This window comes from Bubalus bubalis, chromosome 9 (assembly GCF_019923935.1).
Source record: "Bubalus bubalis isolate 160015118507 breed Murrah chromosome 9, NDDB_SH_1, whole genome shotgun sequence".
Lineage (NCBI taxonomy): Eukaryota > Metazoa > Chordata > Mammalia > Artiodactyla > Bovidae > Bubalus > Bubalus bubalis.
In genome coordinates, this window is record NC_059165.1 from 98,807,829 (window position 1) to 98,831,353 (window position 23,525).

The 23,525-nt window shown below is 46.5% G+C and overlaps 1 protein-coding gene across 8 annotated transcripts in view; it reads right to left on the minus strand.

The window, feature by feature from the left end:
- Positions 1 to 23,525, minus strand: part of CACNA1A (calcium voltage-gated channel subunit alpha1 A) — a 255,543-nt gene that overhangs the window by 119,952 nt on the left and 112,066 nt on the right. For all 8 annotated transcript variants that reach the window (XM_044948208.2, XM_044948206.2, XM_044948210.2 and 5 more), the window contains exons 4-6: positions 16,782 to 16,873; positions 14,610 to 14,762; positions 9,848 to 10,041 (exon numbers count right to left, since the gene is read on the minus strand). In XM_044948208.2, coding sequence (XP_044804143.2) covers positions 9,848 to 10,041; positions 14,610 to 14,762; positions 16,782 to 16,873 — 439 coding nt within the window. The remainder of the gene's footprint in view (positions 1 to 9,847; positions 10,042 to 14,609; positions 14,763 to 16,781; positions 16,874 to 23,525) is intronic.

The following is a 23,525-nucleotide window of genomic DNA, read 5'->3' on the forward strand; positions in this document are numbered from 1 at the left end:
ATTTCTGGGTTGAGAAGATCCACTGGAGAAGGAAATGGTTACCCACTCCAGTATTCCTGCCTGGAGAATTCCATGGACAGAGGAGTCTGGTGGGCTGCAGTCCATGGGATCACAATGAATCGGTCACTAATTATGAGACAAATGGAAATCAACCCTATACGTCCATCAACAGAGAAATGGACAAAGATGTGGGACAAAAGAATGGGGTGGATTTGACCATGAAAGACCCAGAGCCCCAAGGTGCCACGAGGGAGGTCGATTTTCTGTCCCAGTTTATGAAAAAGTGTTAGCTGCGCAGTCATGTCTGACTGACTCTTTGTGACCCCACGGACTGTAGTCTACTGGGCTCCTCTGTCCATGGGATTCTTCAGGCAAGAATATCGGAATGGGTAGCTGTTCCCTTCTCCAGGGGATCTTCCCGACCCAAGGATCCAACCCAGGTCTCCTGCATTGCGGGTGGATTCTTTACTGCCTTGAGCCACCAGAGAAACCCTAGTTCATGCCTGTTATTAAATCATGCAATGCCTGCTAATTATTTTTTGAGCCCTCCCTTCCTCCATTCACCCTCAAAACGATCCTTGTTTGGGTGGTAAATTATGTGGCCTTTCTGTCTCTGAGGTCTCCCATCACCTTCCCTGGCCTCTTCAGCTCCCTTGCTCCTCGCTCCTTCACTTCCAGCCACATGGGCCACCTAGCTGCTCTTCACAAATGCCAGAACCACTGCTACCTCAGGGCCTTTGCACTGGCTGTCTGGTCCCCCTGGGTCTCTCTTTCCTCACATCCCTGTATGGACCCTCCTCACTTCAGGTCTTATTCGAAGAACTTCAACCTCACACCTTGAGGGTCCACAACACTTCTGCTGCCTTATTTGTCTCGGAGTCAGCAAACCACTGCCCACGGGCTAGTCACCTGTTTTTGTAAATTAAAGGTTTTTTGGCACACACATTGCCATTTTTGGCACACATACATAATGAATGCCCATTCATTATGTATCTTCTCTGTGGCTGCTTTTGTGCTATGAAAGCAGATTGAGTAGTTGTGACAGAGACTGCATGACCCACAAAGCCTAAAATATTTAAGATTCTGCCATATATACAAACATTTCTTAATTATCTTGTTGACAGCTTGCTTCTCCCACCAAAATGTCAACTCCCCCCCAAAAAGGGATTTTTGTCTCTTCCTCTTGCTGCACAGAAAATTGCCTGTATGCAGTATACATCCAATGAATGTTTGTTGTGTGAATGGGTAATCCAAAGTGCCCCCTCCGCCCCCCTCGCCAAGATCTGATGCTTTGATATTGGCCAAGATGAACATCTATGAATTAACAAGGAATGAGGTCAAGGATTAGTTTCTACCATTCGTGACTGGCATTTTAACTGTCGATTAAGCACAGCTTTGTCGCTTTCCTAATCGACACTGAGAGAGTAACAGAGAGTAAGAGCCACAAAGAAAAGTACAGAGAGGTGGGACGGAGAGAGAGAAATAGGTGAACAAAGGAAAGGGCGAGAGAGAAAGATATAGAAAGAGACAGAGACCAAGAGTGAAGAGAGACAAAGACAGAGAGGGAAAAAGAAAAAGAGAAAGGGAGTTTTTAGAGAGAGGGAGGGAGTGGCTCAGTGGTAAAGAATATGCCTGCAATGCAGGAGATGAGGGTTTGATCCCTGGATCAGGAAGATCCCCTGGAGAAGGAAATGGCAACCCACTCTAATATTTTTGCTTGGGGAATCCCATGGACAGAGGAGCCTGGCAGGCTAGAGTCCATGGAGTTCAAAAGAGTCAGATATGACTTACTGACTAAACACCACCACCAGGGGAGTGTAGTAGTTAATGCCCAGTGCTGGGTTTGAATCCTGATTACACCACTCTGACTAGGGGATCTTGACAGGTCCCTGCATCACTGTGGGCCTCAGTTTCCTCATCTGGAAGATGGACCTAAAAACATCTCCCCGCATGAGTTTTTAAAAATATTCATTTATTTATTTGACTACACTTGGTCTTAGATGCAGCAGGTGGGATCTAGTTCCCTGACCAGGGATCAAACCCAGGTATCTTGCATTGGCAGCACGGAGTCTTTCCTACTGGACACCAGGGAAATCCCATGAGGCTGTTTTATGGATCAGTTGATGATAAAAGGAAGATGTAGGGATGGGTGCAGTAGGCTCTCAGCAAATGGCAAAACGTTATCTTAAGATGTACTGGTTCTGCCAGGACCCCAGTGTTTTTAGCTCCCTGCCCTGGTAGCAACCAAGAGAGGGCAGGTCCCATCACCCACACCGCACTCCCACTCTACTTTGGCCCAGATGATGAGGAACATGTTGGGGATGTCCTCTGCGTAGGGTGGGGTGATTTCTTTTCTTTTTTTTTGAGTCATGCAGGCACATATGGTGAGGGGGTCCCTGTGAAATGAGACTGCCTGTCACTCAAGCAACACACAGTGCTCTGGCAAACAGCCCCAGTGCAGCCCTCCTGGGCTTCCCCGTCCCACCCCCTTGAGCTCAGAGAGCCAGTCCTCCAGGCTGTTTGCTGTAGGAGGCAGCAAATGGCAGATTCCAAGGCAGCCAGTGCTGAGTCAGAGCTGGATTTCAACCTTAACTCCATGTGTGTGACTCTGGGCCTCAGTTTCCTCATCTGTAAAATGGGGATATGTAAGGCTCTACCACAGGAGTCACAGGTGGTACACAGAGAAACACCTAGAATAATGTGGCTTGGATGAAATGGCCGATAATTCACTATTATTCCAGTATGTTGCTCAGATCCAGATTGGGCCCCAGGAAGGTCCAGCAATAAGGCTTGTCCAGTGGGCACTGGAGCCATGTGGGTCCTTCAGAGGCTCTGGGACAAGGGAGCTGGCTATGTTGACTGAGGTTCATTCTCTAGCAGTTAAAAATGACTTGGACTACAGTTCTGGCACAGAATTTCAACATATACCTGCCTTTGCAGTCTTTGGGCTTGGATAAGCACCTACCCTACCACAAAATCCTAATGGAGATAGGTCCACCATGCCCAGGGATGCCCCAGTGGCCCATCTCCAGGGATCCCTGGTCCTCTAGAGCACAGCTTCTCAACGTCAACACTCTTGACATTTCGGACTTGGTAACTTGTGCTGGGGGCTGAGCCAGACATAGACTGCAAGAACTTGAGTTACTTGCTAAACTATCGCCTCCCTGGAGGGTTTTCCTAGCCACAGTAACCACAGAAGTCTCTGTGAGATTCTCTCAGTCTCAACTGGGGTGGGAATCCTTGGGGGTCTGAGAACAGAAACTAGGGAGTCTGAATTTACATTGAAAAAGTTAACCCTTCACTTTTCCAAGTAAAGAATCTGCCTGCAATGCAGGAGACCTGGGTTTGATTCCAGGATTGGGAAGATCCCCTGGAGAAGGGAATGGAATTCTTCTGTAGAGATTTGTCTCTTCTTTACTTATTCTGTTAATTTATAATAAAGTAATAAGATGACTACTTATGACTGTTATGTCAATCAAGAAGCCATTTATTTATTTTCGTGTGTACTCTCTCTGAACAGGAAATGTAAATAAAAACACCCAGAATACAGTGGGCACCCAGAAAATGCTCTTTCTTGCCCTTCCTTCCCATCTCCTGGTCTATAAGTAACCAAAACATCTCTCTTCCCTCCTAAACACTTAGCAAGACAAATTTAAATATATTCCCTGATTATAAAAGTAAATTGTGAAACTATTATACATACAATTGATAAGCAACAAGGATTTTGGGTATAGAACAGGGAATTATATTCAATATTTTATAATAATCTAAAATGGAATACAATCTGCAAAAAATAACAGAATCACTATGCTGTACATCTGAAACTAATGCAATACTGTAAATCAACTATCCTTCAATAAAAAAAGAGGATAAAAATCAATCATGTTCACACTGCTATATTTAAAATGGATAACTAACAAGGATCTACTGTATAGCACATGGAACTCTGCTCAGTGTTATGTAGCAGCCTGGATAGGAGGGGAGTTTGGGGGAGAAAAGATACACGTATATGTATGGCTGAGTCCCTTTTGTCAACCTGAAACTATTACAACACTGTTAATTGGCTATACTCCAATATAAAATAAAAAGTTTAAAAAAGTCAGTTGTGCTCATTGTAGACAAATTTGTCAATATAGAGAAGTACCAAGAAAATAAAAATTCCCAAGTCCTACTACCTAGATGCCATCTTGGTACAGTGGACTTCAGTCTTTTTTTTCTTTATATTTTCAAAATTATACACTTGAGATTATAAGGTTCTATGGACTGAACTATGTCACAATTCATAAGTTGAAGCCCTAATCCCTGATGTAATGGCATTTTTTAGATGGAGTCTTTGGGAGGTGATTAGGGTAATAGGAAGTCATGAGAGTGGGACCCCTATGATGGCGAGGGCTCTCTCTGGCGAAGAGAGCCCTCGCCAGAACTGGACCATGCTGGCACCATGATCTTGGACTTCTAGTTTCCAGAACTATGAGAAAGCACACTTTTGTTGTCTAAGCTGCCCTGTCTATGGTATTTTGCAATGTTAGCCTGAGCCCATCTGTCAGCGCAGGAGACCTAAGAGACATTGGTTCGATCCCTGGGTCAGGAAGATCCCCTGAAGGAGGGCATGGCAACCCATTCCAGTATTCTTGCCTGGAGAATCCCATGGACAGAGGAGCCTGGTGGGTTACAGTCCACTGGGTCACAAAGAGTTGGACACAACTGAAGTGACTTAGCACAGCATGCACACCTTGGTTCTTTTTAAAAGAATCAGTTCCCCTTACTTGTCATTATATATGGTGAGCATTTCCCTGAATCCTTAAATATTCTCCCAACAGATGATTTTTAATGATGACATGATACTCCATCATATGGAGGGACCATACGGTATTTAACCAGTTGCTTCCAGTTTTGTTCTATTTTTACAGATAATGCTGGGGTGCACATCCTGATATAAATCTTCGACAGTTTCTGATTACTTAAGGTTAGGCTTTTTCTAAAAGCACTTTAACTGGGAAATCAAGTGGGAAAGAAAAGAGATAAACTGAAAAATAGAAAAACCTGGATGGGGCCCCAACATACCATGAGTTGAGCTGCTGTTCCCTCAGCCAAGAACGCTCTTCTCTAAAACATCTGCCTGGCTGGCTCTCTTCTCTGTGCAAACGTCCCTTCTCTGAGGAGCCCTCCCTGATTGCCTGACCTAAAGTGGCCCCTGCACCCCATCGCTTGTCCTCTCATGCTGCTGTGGTCCTCATGGGACAACGGGTCAAGTCACTATGTCCCACATTATACACTTGCTTAAGGTCTATCTTCCACATTCTGAGTAGTTTATTATTTACCAACGTTTATTGGTCACCTCTGTCTCCCCAACAAGGGTGGAGATTTTTGTCTCTCTTCTTCATTGTGCTATCCCTGATCACCTGATCATTTCCTGGCACGCACTGGACATTCAGTCCGTAATTATCGGATTTCTCTAGTGCTCTGTGGTTGAGAATCCCCCTGCCAATGCAGAGGACATGGGTTCAATCCCTGGTCCAGGAACAGTCCACATGCCATGGAACAGCTAAGCCCGTGAGCCACAGCTACTGAGCCTGCATGCCCTAGAGCCTATGCTCTGCAATGAGAGAAGCCACCGCAATAAGAAACCCAGGCACCACAACTAGAGAAAAGGTGTGTGCAGCAACAAAGACCCACTTTGGCTGAAAATAAATTAATTAGTTACATTTAAAAAATAATAATTAAAGATAAGTAATTACGGAATAAACAAATGGATTTCAATGTTGAGAAAAGAAAAGAGATGTTTGGCCTCCATGCCTGTGGATTCTGAAATGCTTGAAGCAGGTGCTTCCGGACTCTCCCATGGATCTCACCTGACAATGGCTGGTAAGGCCATGCCCACGGGCTTGGCTCCAGCACAAGATAAAGGACAAAGAGTCCAGACACTGCGCCTGCCTGTGGCTGGATGCAGCTAGGAGTGTCCTAGGGCAGGCCTGGCAGATGGCAGAGCACATGGGCAGGGCTCAGATGAGTCTGGAAAAGCAACAGCTCTGTCTTCACTAAGCAGAAACTCAAAGATCCCACCTTAGCTTCTGCCCTTAGCAATGAGTGATCCTAGTGGTTGTATTTTGGGTTGAGGAGTTATCTTTTCTTTTCTTTTTTTTATAAATTTACTTTCAACTGGAGTACAACTGCTTTATAATGTTCATTAGTTTCTGCTGTATTCATGTATGACAACATGAATCAGCTATAAGTATACATATATCACCCCCCTTTTTTTTTAAAGAACCAACTGAGAAATCTTTATTTCTAATGTTGTCTACAAACATAATTTCATAAAAGACAGAATTATTGAAAAAGAGTTCAAAGAATTGGAGCAAAGGATAGATAAAGCTTTCACTGCTCCTTCAAGTTAATGAACTGTCAGGGAACTCTATAACCATGGAGACGAGCTATGTGAAAGTGTTAGTTCCTCAGTCGTGTCTGACTCTTTGTGACCCAATGGACTGCAGCCCACCAGGCTCTTCTGCCCATGGAATTCTCCAAGCAAGAACCCTGGAGTGGGTAGCCATTCTCTCCTCTCCAGGAGACCTTCCCAAGCCAGGTCTTCTGCATTGCAGGCAGGCTCCTCACCATCCAAGCCACCAGCGAGGAAATGAGCTATATAGCTGTCTATATAGCTCGTAGAGCCCAGTCCCCTCCAACTGGCCCTGGTCCTGCAAATTCCTCACTCACCTTCTTCCATGGGTGCATTCTGGTCTTAACTATCTGAGATCTGTCTCTCTCTCCCCTCCCTCTCTCTCCACCTCATCCACTCCTGTGCCTGCCTTTCCTGTCCTTGCTTCCCAGCCCCACCCCACCCCACTCTCCCTCTTAAGCCTTCCTCCCACGGTGGGTGGATTGTCTTAATTTAGGAAGTCCCAGACAAGGGTTCTGGAAAAGGCAATGGCACCCCACTCCAGTACTCTTGCCTGGAAAATCCCATGGACGGAGGAGCCTGGTGGGCTGCAGTCCATGGGGTTGCTAAGAGTCGGACACAACTGAGTGGCTTCACTTTCACGCACTGGAGAAGGAAATGGCAACCCGCTCCAGTGTTCTTGCCTGGAGAATCCCAGGGACAGGGAAGCCTGGTGGACTGCCATCTATGGGGTCGCACAGGGTCAGACACGAATGCAACGACTTAGCAGAAGCAGCAGCAGACAAGGGTTCAAGTGCAAGTAGTTTATTTGGGAGATTTCTGAAATGAATTATGCAATTCCCCCTCACCACCCTCCCCCAGCCAAGATAAGTTGAAAATCTAACCTCTACGACCTCAGGATGTGACCTTATTTAGAAATAAGGTCAAACTTCCCTGGTGGTCCAGTGGTTAAGAATCCACCTTCCAATGCAGGGAACACAGGCTTGATTCCTGGTCCTGAAAGATTCCATATGTCATGGGGCAAACTAGCCCACGTGCCACAATTACTGAAGCCCTCATGCCCTAGAGCCTGCGCTCCAGAACTAGAGAAGCCACTGCAATGGGAAGCCCCTGTGCTGCAACTAGGAAAAGCCTGCTCGCAGCGGTGAAGACCCAGCACAGCCAGCCAAAAAATCACATAAGAAAAACAATTTTTTTTTAAAGAAGAATAGGGTCATTACAGATGTAATTAGTTAAGATGACATTATACTGGAGTAGGGTGGGCCCTAGTCCAACACGATAAGTGTCCTTATAAGAAGATGGCCCTGTGCAGATGGGATATTCAAGAGGAGGACAGAGAATCAATAAGCCAAAGAATGCCAAGGATTGTTGGCAGCCACCGGAAGATGGGAGAGGCGAGGCAGAATTCTCCCTGAGAGCCTTTGGAGGGTGCCTGGCCCTGCTAACACCTTCTGGCCTCCATACTGTAAGGTAATAAATGTCTGTTGTTTTAAGCCACTCAGTGTGGTACTTTATTACTGCTCTTGGCTCACATCAGGCTCAAATTCCTGCTCGGGTTTCTACCAAAGTGTGAAGGTGGTATATAACTGCATGGCAAGTTCTAGAAGGCTACTCTGTGGCAGTTACCAGTGGGGTGAGCGCGGGTAACAAAGTGAGACCCAATGGCTCACCTCACTTCCTCAGTTGCTGCCCGAGTTTTCACAATGAAAAATTCATACATTTCTAAAAAGGAGCGCCTGTTGGGGTGGAAAATTTGGCTTATAGAGAGCTTACCTAGGGCCATGGTTCTAAATGCTTCACATATATTCACTTTTACTGAGTCCTTGTGCCCCATGAGGTAGGATTGTGCTTTTCATTTTGTACATGTGGAAACGGAGACACAGAGAGTGTAAGCGACTTGCCCAAGGTTGCACAGCATGGAAGTGGTGGGGTCGGGAGGGGAACCAGGCAGCCTGATGCCTAACTCTGTTCTTTCAACTGTTTCCCCTGAGCTTGCGTCTCTCAAGGTGGTTCAGCTCGAAGCTTCTAGGGTAAGTATCTCCTCAGACAGTGGCGCTTCCGACTATAGAACCCTCTGGAAATTTGTGGTCTTGCTCACACTTCCTCACCCACCACTGAGCACATTCCCATTGTCTTCCTCTGAACCTCTTTCTGGATGTCCAACCCCGTGACACAACCTGACCCAAGAAAGCTTCTGACGATCTCAAAGTTGCTGTCTGTTCCTAGAGATGCTATGCTCAGGCCAGGTCGTTAGGCAAACTAGGCCACCGTGGCTTTTCCCCGCATCCTTTAGATTTGTCTAGTGGACATATGGACATAATGGTAAAAATCTATGTGGTCTATAATATGAATGACACTCCCAAGATGCGGTTGTGCAGTGTGTGACGTACGTAACTGTCCAGGGATGGGGGACAGGGAACAGGGTAGAATGGGAGGCAGAGAGGCGTGCACATCCTTTCAGACCTGTCCTTAACATTTTCAAGACTGAGGACAAGAGAACCAACTGAGGCCCACATAATATGTGTGAATATTTAAAAACTGCTAAATAAAACATGCTCTATGCTTCTCTTGCACAAACATACCTTCATAAGCACTGGGAAGGTCAGTCTAGAATTTAGAGTCTGGATGACTGCACTGGGTTAAGGGGTGGGGACAGGCTTCCCCAAAACTTGTGCAATTAAAAAGTATTCAGCATCTGTGTGCCCTCTAGATTCTCACCTCCCAAAGGTTCTTTCCTATTAAGAGTTCTGAGGACAAGATGCCCATTATCGTCTTGAGGCCTGCCACCTGGGGGCAGGGGAGGGAGGGCTCCACACACACATGCCTGGACGTGCCAATCTGCATGTCCATAGTCCAACCGCATTTGTGCCAACAGCTACCCCAAGGACATTCTTAGACCTCAGGGGATACAGTGGGTAAGGTAGTCAGAGAATAGACTCATGGAAGAATCCAAGTTCATGGAATCTAAGCTTGGGCAGGGAATTCTAGGATCTCAGATGACCCAAAATATGATCTAGCAAGTGGAGGGGTGGTGGCACCAGTTCCCATCAGCACCATAGGGAGGGGCACAGCTGGAAGAGAGTAAGCAAGAGCTCCAGCACAGAATCCCTTTGGACAGGTGTCCAAGACACGTCTCTTTCTTTCCTCTACGTTGGTTTTTAACTTCACGCCACCTTTACATATTCAAAAATCTAAAATTATACTTAAAAACTTGTGCAATTAAAAATTATTCAGCATCTGTGTGCCCTCTAGATTCTCACCTCCCAAAGGTCCTTTCCTATTAAGAGTTCTGAGGACAAGACGCCCATTATCGTCAAAGGACGGAGCCTTAGGCTGGCTCTCCTGGGGCCATATTGAGCTGTCCTTTGGCTGCCTCCCTGGTTCAGGGTCCCTCCACTTCAGCCTCAGGAGTTGGCTGGGCCTGGCTCTCCACCACCCCTCATCACTTACGTTGTAGAGGAGGTCAGTCCACCCTTCCATGGTGATGCACTGGAAAACAGTCAGCACTGCAAACAGGATGTTGTCGAACTGAGTGATCCCATTGTTGGGCCCTTCCCAGTAGGGCTGACATTTGGTCCCATTGGGGCAGGTGCGGGCAGGTTCCTCTGTCCCACACGGTGCTGGAGACTCACCCTGAATGTCATCTAGGAAACGGAAGAGGAGCAAAGTCAGGGGAAAGGGCCAGCAAAACCAGCTCTGGGAAACAGGAGCCAGTGAACATTCAATGCTGTTGAATCTGCAGAAAAATGGCTCTTAGGATGGACTTATCAGTCTTTTTCTAAAAAGTCCAATGCTTGGCTTGGTTGATCTATTCATTGTTTTCTATTTCATTAATTTCTTCTCTAAGTTGTGTTTCCTTTTTTGTTCTTTTCCTAGACTTTTGAGATAGATTAATGTTATTTAAGGCTATAAATTCCCCTGTAAGTGCAGCTTTAACTGCACCTCACAAATTCTGTCATGCATTATTATCATTATTGTTCAAATAAAATATTCAGCAATTTCCATTATTATTTCTTCTCTGATTTATGGATAACCAAGAAGCATCAAAAAATTTTCAGATATATACAAAAATAGAGTAATGTAATGAATTCCCATGTACCCATCACCAATTTCAACATTTATCAACTCAGGGCTAATTTTGTTTCATCTACATCCTCTCCCCACACTAAAATATTTTTAAAGCAAATCTCAGACACCCTAGCATTTCATCAACAAATAAGAAGCATGTCTCTTAATTTCCAAACACTTTTAGTGTTATCTTTTTGTTACCAATTTCTAGCCTAATTGCACTGTGGTCAGAGGATATGTTTTGCATCATTCTGTCCTTTGAAATCTGTTGAGATAGACTTTAAGGTCTCAGCAACAGTCAACTTTGGTACATCTGCTGTGTGCATTTTGAAGTGGCTGGGGGCAGTGTTCTCCAGACTTCCATTAGCACAAACTTGTCAACGGTGTTGTATTATTCTTCAGTAGCCTGACTGATTTTTTTTTTCTTGAGATGTACTGGGCTCAGGGAGCCGTTCTGGGGGCGAGGGAGGCCAGTGCACAGAGTACTCCACCTTAGGCACAGGAGCTAAGCTTTCTCCCCAGAGAGCAAGAGGCAGATTGTGAAAATGCCACAAGGAAAGAGACGCATGTCAATGGGCACCCCTTTTGCTGGAAACCAAAGGCAGCTTCCTGGCAAACTCAGACTGAGTGATCAAGGTTGAGTCTGAATTCTAAGGTGTTGAAGGGGAGGGGGAGGAGATGCCTTCACGAGAACACGGACTCCGGGGAGTACAGAACATCCCATTGGACCAGAGCCACAGATATGAGAGGATCCTATTCAGCGAGTGACACTTTTGAAGGTTTTTAGAGAGTGATATTGTCCAATAAGAAATCAAACAGCTGAGTGTGTAAACTCAAGCTCCCCATGAAACAAAAATATATCTCAATGCACATGCCACATATAGGGTTTGCAGACCATTCTTAACCTCCACTTAGCAAGAAACAGGGAGAAATAAGCCAACACAGAATGCATGAATCTTACTGGCCTTTGAGACTCCTGTTAAATAGAAACTCTAGGCCATGCAAAATGACATTTGCCATATCAGAAGGGATGCCTTCAACTCAAGAAGCATTGACATCCCAATCGCTAGTTTAAGTTGTGGGAAATACTTTCCCCCTTCATGTCAGACTTGGTACAGGGGCTGATTTAATGAATACAGATTGGAAGGCAAAATCTTATAAACATAAGACTCGGGGCACAAGGGAAAATTCCATGGGCTCCTATCATGAATGAAAACCACGGTTTGTTGGGAAGGTTGCCTCTGTCCCAAACCTTCTCCATTTTCACCTTCTGTCCAAGTCTGGCTCAATTCCCATCCACCAACACCCTCCCCTCTCTTGGATGAGTCCAGTCTACTGGTCCCTTCCTGCCCCCGCTCCCCACCTCAGGGCTACAGTAGCTCCCAAATGTTCACATTTGGTGAGGAGATAAAAGCAGGCATTAACCTGCACTGCTATAGACTAGTTCCAGATGAGGAATCTTGTTTCCTCACACTATTTTGGAAGCTCTTGGAAAATAGGAAGCTCTCCCACCTTTCCTGTGCATGTCTCTGGGTGTTTAGCACAGTGCTGGGCACAGAGGAAATTGGTTCCTGATTATAAGGAGAACCTGTCTGCAGGAGAAATCTGACCGCCTTCAGTAGCTATGCCCAGCAGTGTTCCTGATGATGACCTGCCAGCCCCCTCATCACGAAACACTCTGGGGGCTGCTTCTAGAAAAGCAACCATCCAGAGAGTCTGAGGAATTTGGTTATAAATATATTTTAAAATTAACCTGCTGCCTGGGTGTCTGTATATATCTGTCTCTTACTCACACGTTCTTATATTTTTAATTGTGAGCTTTTCAGTCATCTTCCCTAAATCAAGGCCTCCTACCCTCCAGTTGCCCCACCCACGTCTGTCCCCTTACAACCCTGATTTAGACTCAAGCCAAGACTCTGTCCCCTTGGGTGGAGAGAGAGGTAGAGAGAGAACCAACAAAAACAAAAAACCCAGGATCCAGGAGTCCTGGTTTCTCTGCTCTAGGCTGATGTTTCCAAGGGGCCCTGCCCTGCATCTCTCCCTCCAGCATTTCCGCCCAGGTGTCGAGGCCAGGAGCAGAAATAGCTCTGCCTCAATTAACACCTTCTTCATTGGGGAAAGAAATAATTAGGACATCCCATATTGAGCAAACTTCACAAGCCCAGGAGAGAAGGAGATGGGAGGAGCAAGAAAAAAGGAAGCAAAAAAAAAAAAAAAAGAGCATCTTGAATAAACCTTCCTTACTGGGTTTTCCTGCCCTCTGGGAGGTCTGGGGAGAGGGTTCGGTTACCTGGGGGTCACCAGGAAGAGAAGGTGGATGGGAAGCCACTCCAGGACAGAATTATCTTCCCAATAAGGCAGGCCTGAAACCTCCTTCCCTTCTCACACAGGCTCCCCTGTCTCCATTCACAGTTTCCTTGACCCACGACTAACACTGTCATTCAGCCCGTCCACAGTGAGGAGGCCCATGGTCCAAGTACTGAAATACAGGCTTCCCTCTTATTTGATTTCATTTGGTTCTTTGGCTTCAGAGAGCAAGTAGCCAGGTTTGCATAGCAGGGGACGTGGTCAAAGATGAATGCGGAAGCTATTAGGTCCCTGAGTATACGGATACCTAGGGACACCGACTCGATGGACGTGAGTCTGAGTGAACTCCGGGAGTTGGTGATGGACAGGGAGGCCTGGCGTGCTGCGATTCATGGGGTCGCAAAGAGTCGGACACGACTGAGCGACTGAACTGAACTGAACTGAGGGACACCCAGGCTGCTTCACTGCTGTTTCAGAGACTAAGTCTGTGACTTCTGGTCTTCCTGGTTTTTTTCCTGAGTCATCCTCCCCGATCCTTTCTTGTTGTTATTGTTTAGCTTCTAGGTCATGTCCGACTCTTGTGATCCCATGAACTGTAGCCTGCCAGCCTCTTCTGTCCATGGGATTTCCCAGGCAAGAACACTGGAGTGGGTTGCTATTTCCTTCTCCAGGGGATCTTACAGGACCAGGGAATCTTACAGGACCAGGGATTAAAACCATGTCTCTGTATTGGCAGGGGTCTTCTTTAACACTTGAGCCACCAGGGAAGCGGCTAAGCTAAGGGGTTGATTGTGGCACAGTGTGGGGAGGGGAGGAGCCAAGATCCTGTTTGTGCTTGATGCTGATTGGCTGGTTCCAGGACTCCCAGTGGGATGTTTTAAGGCATCTTCTTGGGGAGACTAGGAGGAGTCACCCTTGACTCTCCCTTCCTTCAGGGTAAGGAGATTTCAGGCTTCTCTGATGGCTCAGTAGTAAAGAATCCACCTGCCAATGCAGGAGATGCAGGTTCGATTCCTGGGTCAGGAAGACCCTCTGGAGAAAGAAATGGCAACCTACTCCAGTATTCTTGCCTGGGAAATCCCATGGACTGAGGGGCCTGGCAGGCTACAGTCCATGTTATCACCAAGAGTTGGACACGACTTAGTAACTAAACAACAACAAGGAGGTTCAGAACTCAGCACGTGCTTGGGTCTCGGGTCTCGGGTCGCTGCAGGGTAGCTAGGCAGAGGCTGTAGGCACTGCATTTGTATTCTGCTGTTTTTTGCCCCTACATGTTCCCACTGAAAATATCTTTGATGCCTTTACCTGCTCAGCGTTTGGGGCAGCCAGCTGTGCCAGGACATTAATGCCCATCCTGGGCTCAATCCCTGCCAATGTCGGACAGAATCTGGTGGATAAATACCCAGCTCCCGTGCCTCTCATGTGGGATGGGTCTAAGGCATGTGACCTACCCTGTTTCCCCTAGGTGCCCAATGGAGCTGAGGTCTGGTGACCTTGCCCAAGATGGTAACCTACTTGATAACGTCCCTAGATGTTGCTAGATCCTCCCCTGTCTCACTTTCTCACTCACCTGAAGGTGTTTCCTGGGATCACTTCCCCAGTAAACCACTGACCCTGGGACAGCTTCTCAGGTACCCCAATGTAACATCCCAGCAACAACCAAGATCTCTGGGGCTGTTTTACCCCCTGTCTGCCTTAGCTTTGGGAAGATGTTCTCCCAGCTTCCAGGAGAACGAAGCAAAGCCCTGCAGATCTTGTCCAGGAGCTTGTCCCCAAGGGAGAAAAGAAAGGGGAGGAAGGCTGGGAAAAAAAAATCTATGATGCTGCTCAGACCTACCTGTGCCCTCTTCAAAGCAGGTGGTATGAAATTTTCCCATATAAAATTCTAACCCTATGATTGCAAAAATAAGGATTGCAAAAAATAGGAGGAGGCCGATCTGCAGCAGGGGGATCATTGCCTTCATGATCGACTTCAGGACGACTTGTAAACCTGGGGAGACACAGAGAGAGAGAGGCCCCAGAGGCCTGTGAGAAGGTACCCTGGAACGCCACCCCCAAGATGCCTCCTGAGGAAACTCAGAGCACGCGGGATGCGGGAGACGGGACAGGGCAATGGTGAGGGAAGATGGATGGAAGACATAGAGGCTGCTCACTTTAATAATAGAAACAATCCTTCCTTATATTTTAAGCACTTTTTTTTTTTATGATTTTCTTTTGGCCGCACCATTTGGTTTGCGGGATCTTAGCTCCCTGGCTAGGCACTGAACCCGGGAACATGGCAGTGAAATCACTGAGTTCCAACCACTGGAAATTCCCCACCTTCTATTTTAAAAATATTTTTTAAAGTACTGGGCATAGGCTGTCCCGTTTGATGACTTTTGAGGCAAGTAAGAAGTGGAAATTCATAGCTTTCTGAGCCCTATTCCTGGGTGTTGCACAATTTTCATGCAGATCAGGGTGCCTTTTTCTAACCTTTTTCCACCAAGAGGGGGCGTCTTTTTCCTAATTCATACAATGCCATATGCATCAGTTGCAGCTCTGCCTGGGAAAACAGTCAACATCCTAGTTCAACCCAAAAACAGATATTATTTCATTGGCTTTTAGCAACAATCCCATGAGGCAGGTACAGGTGTAAAATCATCCCCATTTTACAGAGGTGGGAAGCAAAGCTCAGAGGATGTCATGCTTAAAATGAGGATTCAGCCTCAAGGTATAAGAAGTAACGGGGCCAGGATTCGAACCCAGGTTGGAATTGATGTCAAATCCCATGTCTGTAACCAACCTTTACGAAAGTCTATGTTAAAATGCTCCCAAGTGGCTCAACAGTAAAGAATCTGCCTGCCAATGCAGGAGACACAGGTTTGATCCCTGGTCACAAAAGAGCTGGACATGACTAAACAACAACAAATTATGTGGTTAAAATGAGGACTTCTTGTTTTATGTCCTTGCATACTCTTCAGTGTCTCCCAGTTTATAGTCTATGAGAACTTGAATAGAATTCGTATCCTACTGTTGGGTGAAAACTATATAAATCTTAATTATGTTGAATTGGTTTATAGTACTTTTCAGGTCTACTATATCCTTCTACTTTTCTATATATTCATTCTATTAATCTTTGAGAGTTTAATATTGAAACTCCAACTAAGAATCTTAATTTATCAGGCTCTTCATCTATAAATGGGGATGAAACTTAGCACCTCCCTCTCAGGGTTACATTAGAGGGTTCATACCTAGCAAAGCCCTTGGCATATCATAGATGGTCATTAAACAGAGATTCTTGTTGGTATTAGCTCTGGGATGGAACTTGATTTAACATGACGTAGGCATCTCTGGTCTCTTGAAGAGAAGACTCTTGAGAGTCCCTTGCACAGCAAGAAAATCAAGCCAGTCAATCTTAAAGGAAATAAACCCTGAATATTCATTGGAATGACTGATGCTGAAGCTCCAATACTTTGGCCACCTGATGCAAAGAGCCAACACATTGGAAAAGATAATACACAAAAAGCTCTTTCTGCCATGCCTGGTATGCAGTAGGCACTCAATAAATGGTAACCATCATTGCCACCAATATTAATCAGGCTGTGGGGGCAGACTGGCTAACTCCTAACTCTTCCATTCTCAGCCACATGATTTTGCTCAAATTATTCAGCTGCCCTGAGCCTCAGTTTTCTCCTCTGTAAAATGGAGATTTTGGTCCTATCAAGTTCACAGGGTTGTGATTATAGAATGGGGTCCTGGGTGTGCTCGTGGCTCCTGATAGAGAAGTGCTCAGTAAATGGGTGCTGTGGTGATGGGTGAGGCTCCTGGCTGGCTTTTAGGAGCTCACCCAGACCTGCAGCCATATTCCTAGGGGTGGGGGTCCCTGAAGGGGCTTCCCCAAAGATAAGGCTGCCCTGACCCAGGCTAGGGAAGCATCTGAGGGCGCCTATGAGACCTTCTTGCAGAAGGGAAATGGAGGGCTCCTAGGACCCCTGAGCAGACCCCTTGCCAGGGTTAGAAACTCACGCACTTGGGATTCCAGACACCAGCTTGAGCGGCCGCAGCACTCGAACTGCCCTCAGCGTCCTTAGGTCAAACTCTGTCCCAACTGTTGCCAAGATGCTGGAAGAAAGAAGCCAGAACAGAAAGCAGACGGTGGGTTTCAGGGTCAGAGAGGTGGGTGGAGGGTTCAATGCTGTGGTTTCTTTTTAAAAATTTTTTAAATTAGAGGATAGTTGCTTTACAGTGTTGTGTTCGTTTCTGCTGTGGAACAATGCGAATCAGCCATAATTATATATAGAATCAATTATACATATATAATTGATTGATCAAATCAATCAATCCTAAAGGAAATCAGTCCTGAATATTCACTGGAAGGACTGATGCTGAAGCTGAAGTTCCAATACTTTGGCCATCTGATGCAAAGAACTGACTCATTGGAAAAGACCCTGATGCTGGGAAAGATGGAAGGCAGGAGGAGAAGGGGATGACAGAGAATGAGATGGTTGGATGGCATCACTGACTTGATGGACATGAGTTTGAGCAAGCTTCGGGAGTTGGTGATGGACAGGGAAGCCTGGCGTGCTGCATTCCATGGGGTTGCAAAGAGTCGCACACGACTGAGTGACTGAACTGACTGACTGATATGTATACACATATATATGCATATATCCCCTCCCTCTTGAGCCTCTCTCCCTGTTCCCATTCCACGCCTCTAGGTCGTCACAGAGCGCCAGGTTGGTTTCTTGGCAGGGTGACCACAGGCTGGGTCTCAGTTTTGTCATATGTAAAACAGTGTTAATAGTACCTGCTTCATAGGATAAAAGATGATTTACAAGGACCTCAAATAGGTCTTAGTACTCAATAAATGCTTCCCTTGTGTGGCTCAGCTGGTAAAGAATCCACCTGCAATGTGGGAGACCTGGGTTCGACCCCTGGGCTCGGAAGATCCCCGGGAGAAGGGAAAGGCTACCCATTCCAGTATTCTGGCCTGGAGAATTCCATGGACTGTATAGTCCATGAGGTTGCAAAGAGTCAGACACGACTGAGTGACTTTCACTTCCTTTCACTCAATACATGTTGGGCTGAGAAGAAGAGAAATTTTCCCCATGGCACATGGTTGGGGTGATACTCAGTGTATTTCACAACCCAAGATCAGGATGGATTGTGGGGAAGCTTGGAGGCACCAGGGGAGTGAAAGACCCTTTGGGCTCAGGTCACTTTACCAACCGGCAAGAAAGTAGCTTAGTACTAAGACCTAAGCCTGCATGGGTTCAAATTCCAGCTCTACCATTTCCCAGCTGGGTGACTGTGGGTAAGTCACTTTTCCACTTCATGCCTCAGTTCTCCCTTTTGTATAACAAGGAAAACAACAGTACTGAACCCTCAAAGGGATGTGAGGATGAAATGAATTAATACATGTGAAGTGGTAGGCGTTGTGCCTGGCACACAGGAAGTGTTGTTAAGCTACTGGGAAATACATGAAAAAAAAAAAACAAACCCAAAACCTCAAATAATGGGTGTGGCCCTGCTGGGGTGGACTAGCTGGCATCAGCCCCAGAGAGGGCTACAGACCCAAAGCCTCAGGGCAAAAAGTCACTCTTATAAATGTAAGTAAGAGTCATGGCAAAAGGTGAGATGAGCCTTCTGTAGAAAGCCCCCTTCCCTCACCCCTTACATAAAGACCCCATCCTAAGACCTCACTTATAAAAGTGTTTCTGGCGAGACAAGGGAGACCAGGGGTTCCACAGCCCTTCCTCAGCCCAAGGAACCCCCTAGACCTGTTTCCTAAATAAGATACGTAGTAGGGATGACCATGGCACCATGGCACAGAAAAGGTTGTCACTGGAACCTCAGATGATGAGCAAGGAATGTTGGAAAAACAGAGGATTCTGTGGTTAAGAACGGGCTTCCCAGGTAGCACAGTGGGAAAGAATCTGCCTGCCAATGCAGGAGACACAGGTTGGATCCCTGGGTCAGGAAGATCCCCTTGAGTAGGAAATCTGCTCCAGTATGCTTGCCTGGAAAATTTCATGGACAGAGGAGCCTAGCAGGCTACAATCCATGGGGTTGTGAACCGTCAGAGGCTACTGAGCATGTACTGTGATTAACAGGATGGAGACCACAGAAGTAATTTGGGGGGTGTCTTCATTCTTGTCCAGGAGTCTGAGTCTTACAACTTTGGCCTGTGAATAACCAGTATCTTACATCTGTCTTTATTTTTTGGCTGTGCATGCAGAGTGCAGGATCTTAGTTCCCTGACCAGGGACTGACCCATGCTCCCTGCAGTGGAAGTGTGGAGTCTTAACCATTGGACCACCAGGGATGTCCCTCTTTGTCTTGTTTTTTTTTTTGTTTGTTTTGTTTTTTAATTTTTATTGTATATTGGAGTATAGATGATTTACAACTCTGTGTCAGTTTCAGGTGGACAGCAAAGTGATTCAGTTATACATACACATACAACCATTCTTTTTCAAATTCTTTTCCTATACAGACTACTTAACAGTGTATTGAGGAGAGTTCTCTGTGCTATATGGTAGGTCCTTGTTGATAATTTATTTTATACATAAATAAAAAATATATTATTTTATGTATAATAATAGTACATCTCTTTGTCTTTGAGACCATCAGTATCTGCATCTATTAACAACCTGTATTGGCACCTGTATTAATAAACTGTATTGGCCTGCTTCTGCCTCAGGACTTCCTTTGAAGCTAAGACAGACCCAGGCAGTGAATTCCCCTGTGAGAGCAGCCCTCCACCAAAGATCGCTGGGAAGAGGTGGATGAATTCCCCAGGTCCCTCGCCCCCTCCTTCCAGATTCCTCTGAGGTGTGAGTTCCATATAGGTTCCCAGAGAGGTTGAGCCCAGCTGCCTATCCAGGGTAACCTGCTCAACTCCTCATTATTCCCTGTCTCCCCACCCTTGTCTCCCACCCGCATTTCCTGGAGTCACTTCCCAGATGAACTACTTGGACCCGAATCCTTGTCTCAGGGTCAGTGTGGGGGCACTCCAAACTAAGACAGGAGTATTCCCAGCTCTTTCTCAACTATTCCTAGGACAGAAAGTTAAAGTGCTAGTCGCTCAGTTGTGTTGGACTCTTTGTGACCCCATGGACTGTAGCCTATCAGGCTCCTCTGTCCATGGGATTCTCCAGGAAAGAATACTAGAGTGGGGAGCCACCCGCCATTCCATTCTCCAGGGGATCTTCCTGATGCAGGGGTTGATCTCGGGTCTCCTGCACTAGGAGTAGCTCTTTACCACCAGAGACACCATTCCTAGGACAGAGATGTGTCTATTAGATTGGGCTAACCTCCTCTTCCACCATCATCAAATGTACATCTAAACACATCGTATGTCCTGGGCAAAGCAATACTTGAGGCCCTCCCTGCTTCATAGGGCTGATGCAGGAGAAAAACAGTTTAATCAAAAAATGCACACAGAGATTGAATCCATTGGGGGTGTGAGGCATTCTTAGAGAGAACTGGCGAAAAAAACAGCTCTGAGGGTACACAGCAGGTAGTGTTAACTCATCTGGGACCCAGGGAGGTTCCCGTTTCAAGCTGAGGATTCATGGATGAGCAGGTGGAATCTGATCAGTGGGGGAAGAACCTTCTAGGCTGAGGAAATGGCTGAGACAGACAGCCTGGGGTAGGAAGGCAAATTCAAGGAAGGAAATGGCGCATGGTGGGGATTTGGGTAATGCCATGAAGCTGAAGTGTAGCTGGGGGCCTTGCCAAGCAATCCCAAGGAAATTTTCATTCATTTAATTACATATTTTTTTCTCTTCCTCTCCCAATTTTCATTTGGATTTCTCAAACTCCATCCTGTAGATCACCAGTCTATTTTACTTTCTTCTTTCTCAGCAGGTAAAAGCCATCGTTAAGGGTGTGTGCGTGTGTGTGTGTGTGCACACACGTGCGCGTGTGTGCTCACTCAGTCGTGCCCTACTCTTTGCGATCCCATGGACTGTAGCTGCAAGGTTCCTCTGTCCATGGGATTTTTCAGGCAAGAATACTAGAGTGGGTTGTTATTTCCTCCTCCAGGGGATCTTCCCCACCCACAGATCAAACCCATGTCTCCTGAGCTGGCAGGCGGATTCTTTACCACAGAGCCACCTGGACAAGCATTCCCTGAGTTTTCACTCACTGACTTCACAAACATTAACTGAGCATCTACAGTGTGCCAGGTCTTGGGGACACGAGTCATAGGAATCCCTATCGGTGTGTGGGAGGCTGAGAATAAACCCCATAAATGTGCCAGATGTCAGGGTGATGAGTACAAGGGAGAAAAGCAGGGCAGGGAAGAGGGCGTGCTGGCAAAGTGGGGCAGGATGAGGGGAGCGATGACACCCATTTCAATTAGTAAAGACCAACTGCTCTTTCCTGCCTGGCTGGGTAGTAGTTCAATGTTAAAGGTGTTCAGACCAGCATTGCCCAGTAGAACTTCAAGAAGAGCCGTATGTTGGACATAGCGAACAGACTGGTGGTTGCCAAGGAGGCCGTGTAGGGGGAAGGATGGAGTGGGAGGTTGGGGTTAGCAGATGTAAGCTTTTATATATAGAATAAATAAACACTCTCTATATAGCACAGAGAACTCTTCAATATCCTATGATAAACTGTAATGAAAAAGCACATAAAAAAGAGAATTATATATATGTATGACTGAATCTGGAGAAGGCAATGGCACCCCACTCCAGTACTCCTGCCTGGAAAATCCCATGGGCGGAGGAGCCTGGTAGGCTGCAGTCCATGGGGTTGCTAAGAGTCGGACACGACTGAGTGACTTCACTTTCACTTTTCACTTTCATGCATTGGAGAAGGAAATGGCAACCCACTCCAGTGTTCTTGCCTGGAGAATCCCAGGGACAGGGGAGCCTGGTAGGCTGCCGTCTATGGGGTCACACAGAGTCGGACACGACTGAAGTGACTTAGCATAGCATAGCATAGCATGACTGAATCACTTTGGTGTACAGCAGAAATTAACACAACATTGTACATCAATTATACTTCAATAAGAAAAGAAAAAAGGCAAAAAAAGGAAGAACCATGTGTGAAATTTAAAATTTGCCAACAGCTACATTAAAAGCCCAAAGAAACAGATGAAATTAATGTTAATAATATACTTTATTCAACCAGGTATATCTGAAGTATTGGGCTTCCCAGGTGGCTCAGTGGTAAAGATTTGCCTGCCAAGCAGAAGACATGGGTTCAATCCTGGGGTCAGGAAGATCCCCTGGCAAAGGAAATGGCAATCCAATCCAGTATTCTTGCCTGGGAAATCCCATGGACAGAGGAGCCTGGTGGACTATAGTCCATGGGGTCACAAAGAGTCGGACGTGACTTAGTGACTAAACTACAACATCTGGAGTATTATGATTTAAATAGGCAATCACTATGAAAGATTACTCCTAAGACATTTTATGTATTCTTTCCTTTAGACTAAGTCTTTGAAATCTGGTTAACTCAGGTGTCTGATGGCTACGCACGGCCAGTGCTGAGTGTACCATGTAGGTCAGGTCCAGAGAAAGAGTCAGTGGGGAAGAGATGTGAAGTGAGTCACAGGAATATGTTAGAGGAAAACTCTAGGCAGAAATACAGCCAGTGCAAAGGTCCTGAGGCAGGACCATGCCTGGTACACTTGAGGAATGCCAAGGAGGCCACACAGCTGAGTGAACCAGGGTGTCAGCGGGAGGAGATGAGGGCAGAGAGGTGATGGGCCAGTGTGCAGGAGTCTGTGGGCCATGGTGAGGACTTGGACTTTTGTTCTGAGTAAAGCAGGAGCCAAGGAGGGTTCTGAGCATTGCAGAGACATGATCTGACTTACTTACTAAAATAAGATCCCTCTGGGGGTCCAGACCAGAAACTGGGAGGTTGGAAGTGGGCGGAGATGACCACAGTGGTCCAGGTGAGAGATGATGGGTTTAGATCTAGTTGTGTTGGACACAAGGATAACACTGAGATGAACTCAGCCTTGCCCTTAGATGACCACGCAAGTAAGTGGATGACAGAGTCAAGTACAAGTCCTTCTGGCCCCAGGGCTGTCGGAGGCTGGAAGGAGGAGGAAATGAATACAGACAGGAGGGCAGGGGACAGTGTGATTGTGGAGCCCAAGTCTGAAAATGCAGAAAAGCACAAGATCTTACAAAACCTTAGACCTGGAATTAAACCCTAACCCTGCATCCTCTCATTACCTAGCCTTTGCTCTAACTTCTCTGAGCCTCTGAAATGCAGTGAATCTGACTTCCCTCCTGCCCAGTGCTATCCAAGTGGGCACCCAAGATGGACTATCTCCTGTGCCCCTCCCTGGAAGGATGACAGAAAATTAGGAGCAGAATGGGAGGAGGGAGAGGCTTCTCAGACTGAGAATGCCCTATAGAGGCAGAAAACTTCCCTTAGGAAACATGATGGGAAGGGGGTGGGAAATCGGGGTAGGCTGGACCACTGGAGGCTGTGAACTGGAGGCGGAGGAGGTGGGTCCTGCTGTGTGGACAGTGGGAGTCATGTGAGGTTTCGGAGCAGGGAAGGGATGTGATTAGGGCTGGCGTCAGGAAGACAAGCCTGACAGCTGAAAGGACAGATTGGTGGTGATGGAGGCAGGAGTTAGGAGGCAGCCGCAAGAGCAGACCAGCGTAATGAGGACTAGAACTAGGACAAAGGCAGTGGGAGTACAAAGGAGGCCCCAATTTATATATAGCTGCCATAGATTGCTGTGCACCAGGAAACTTGCCTGGGCTCACCAAGTGCTCCCTGCATCCAAGCCATCATTAAGAGG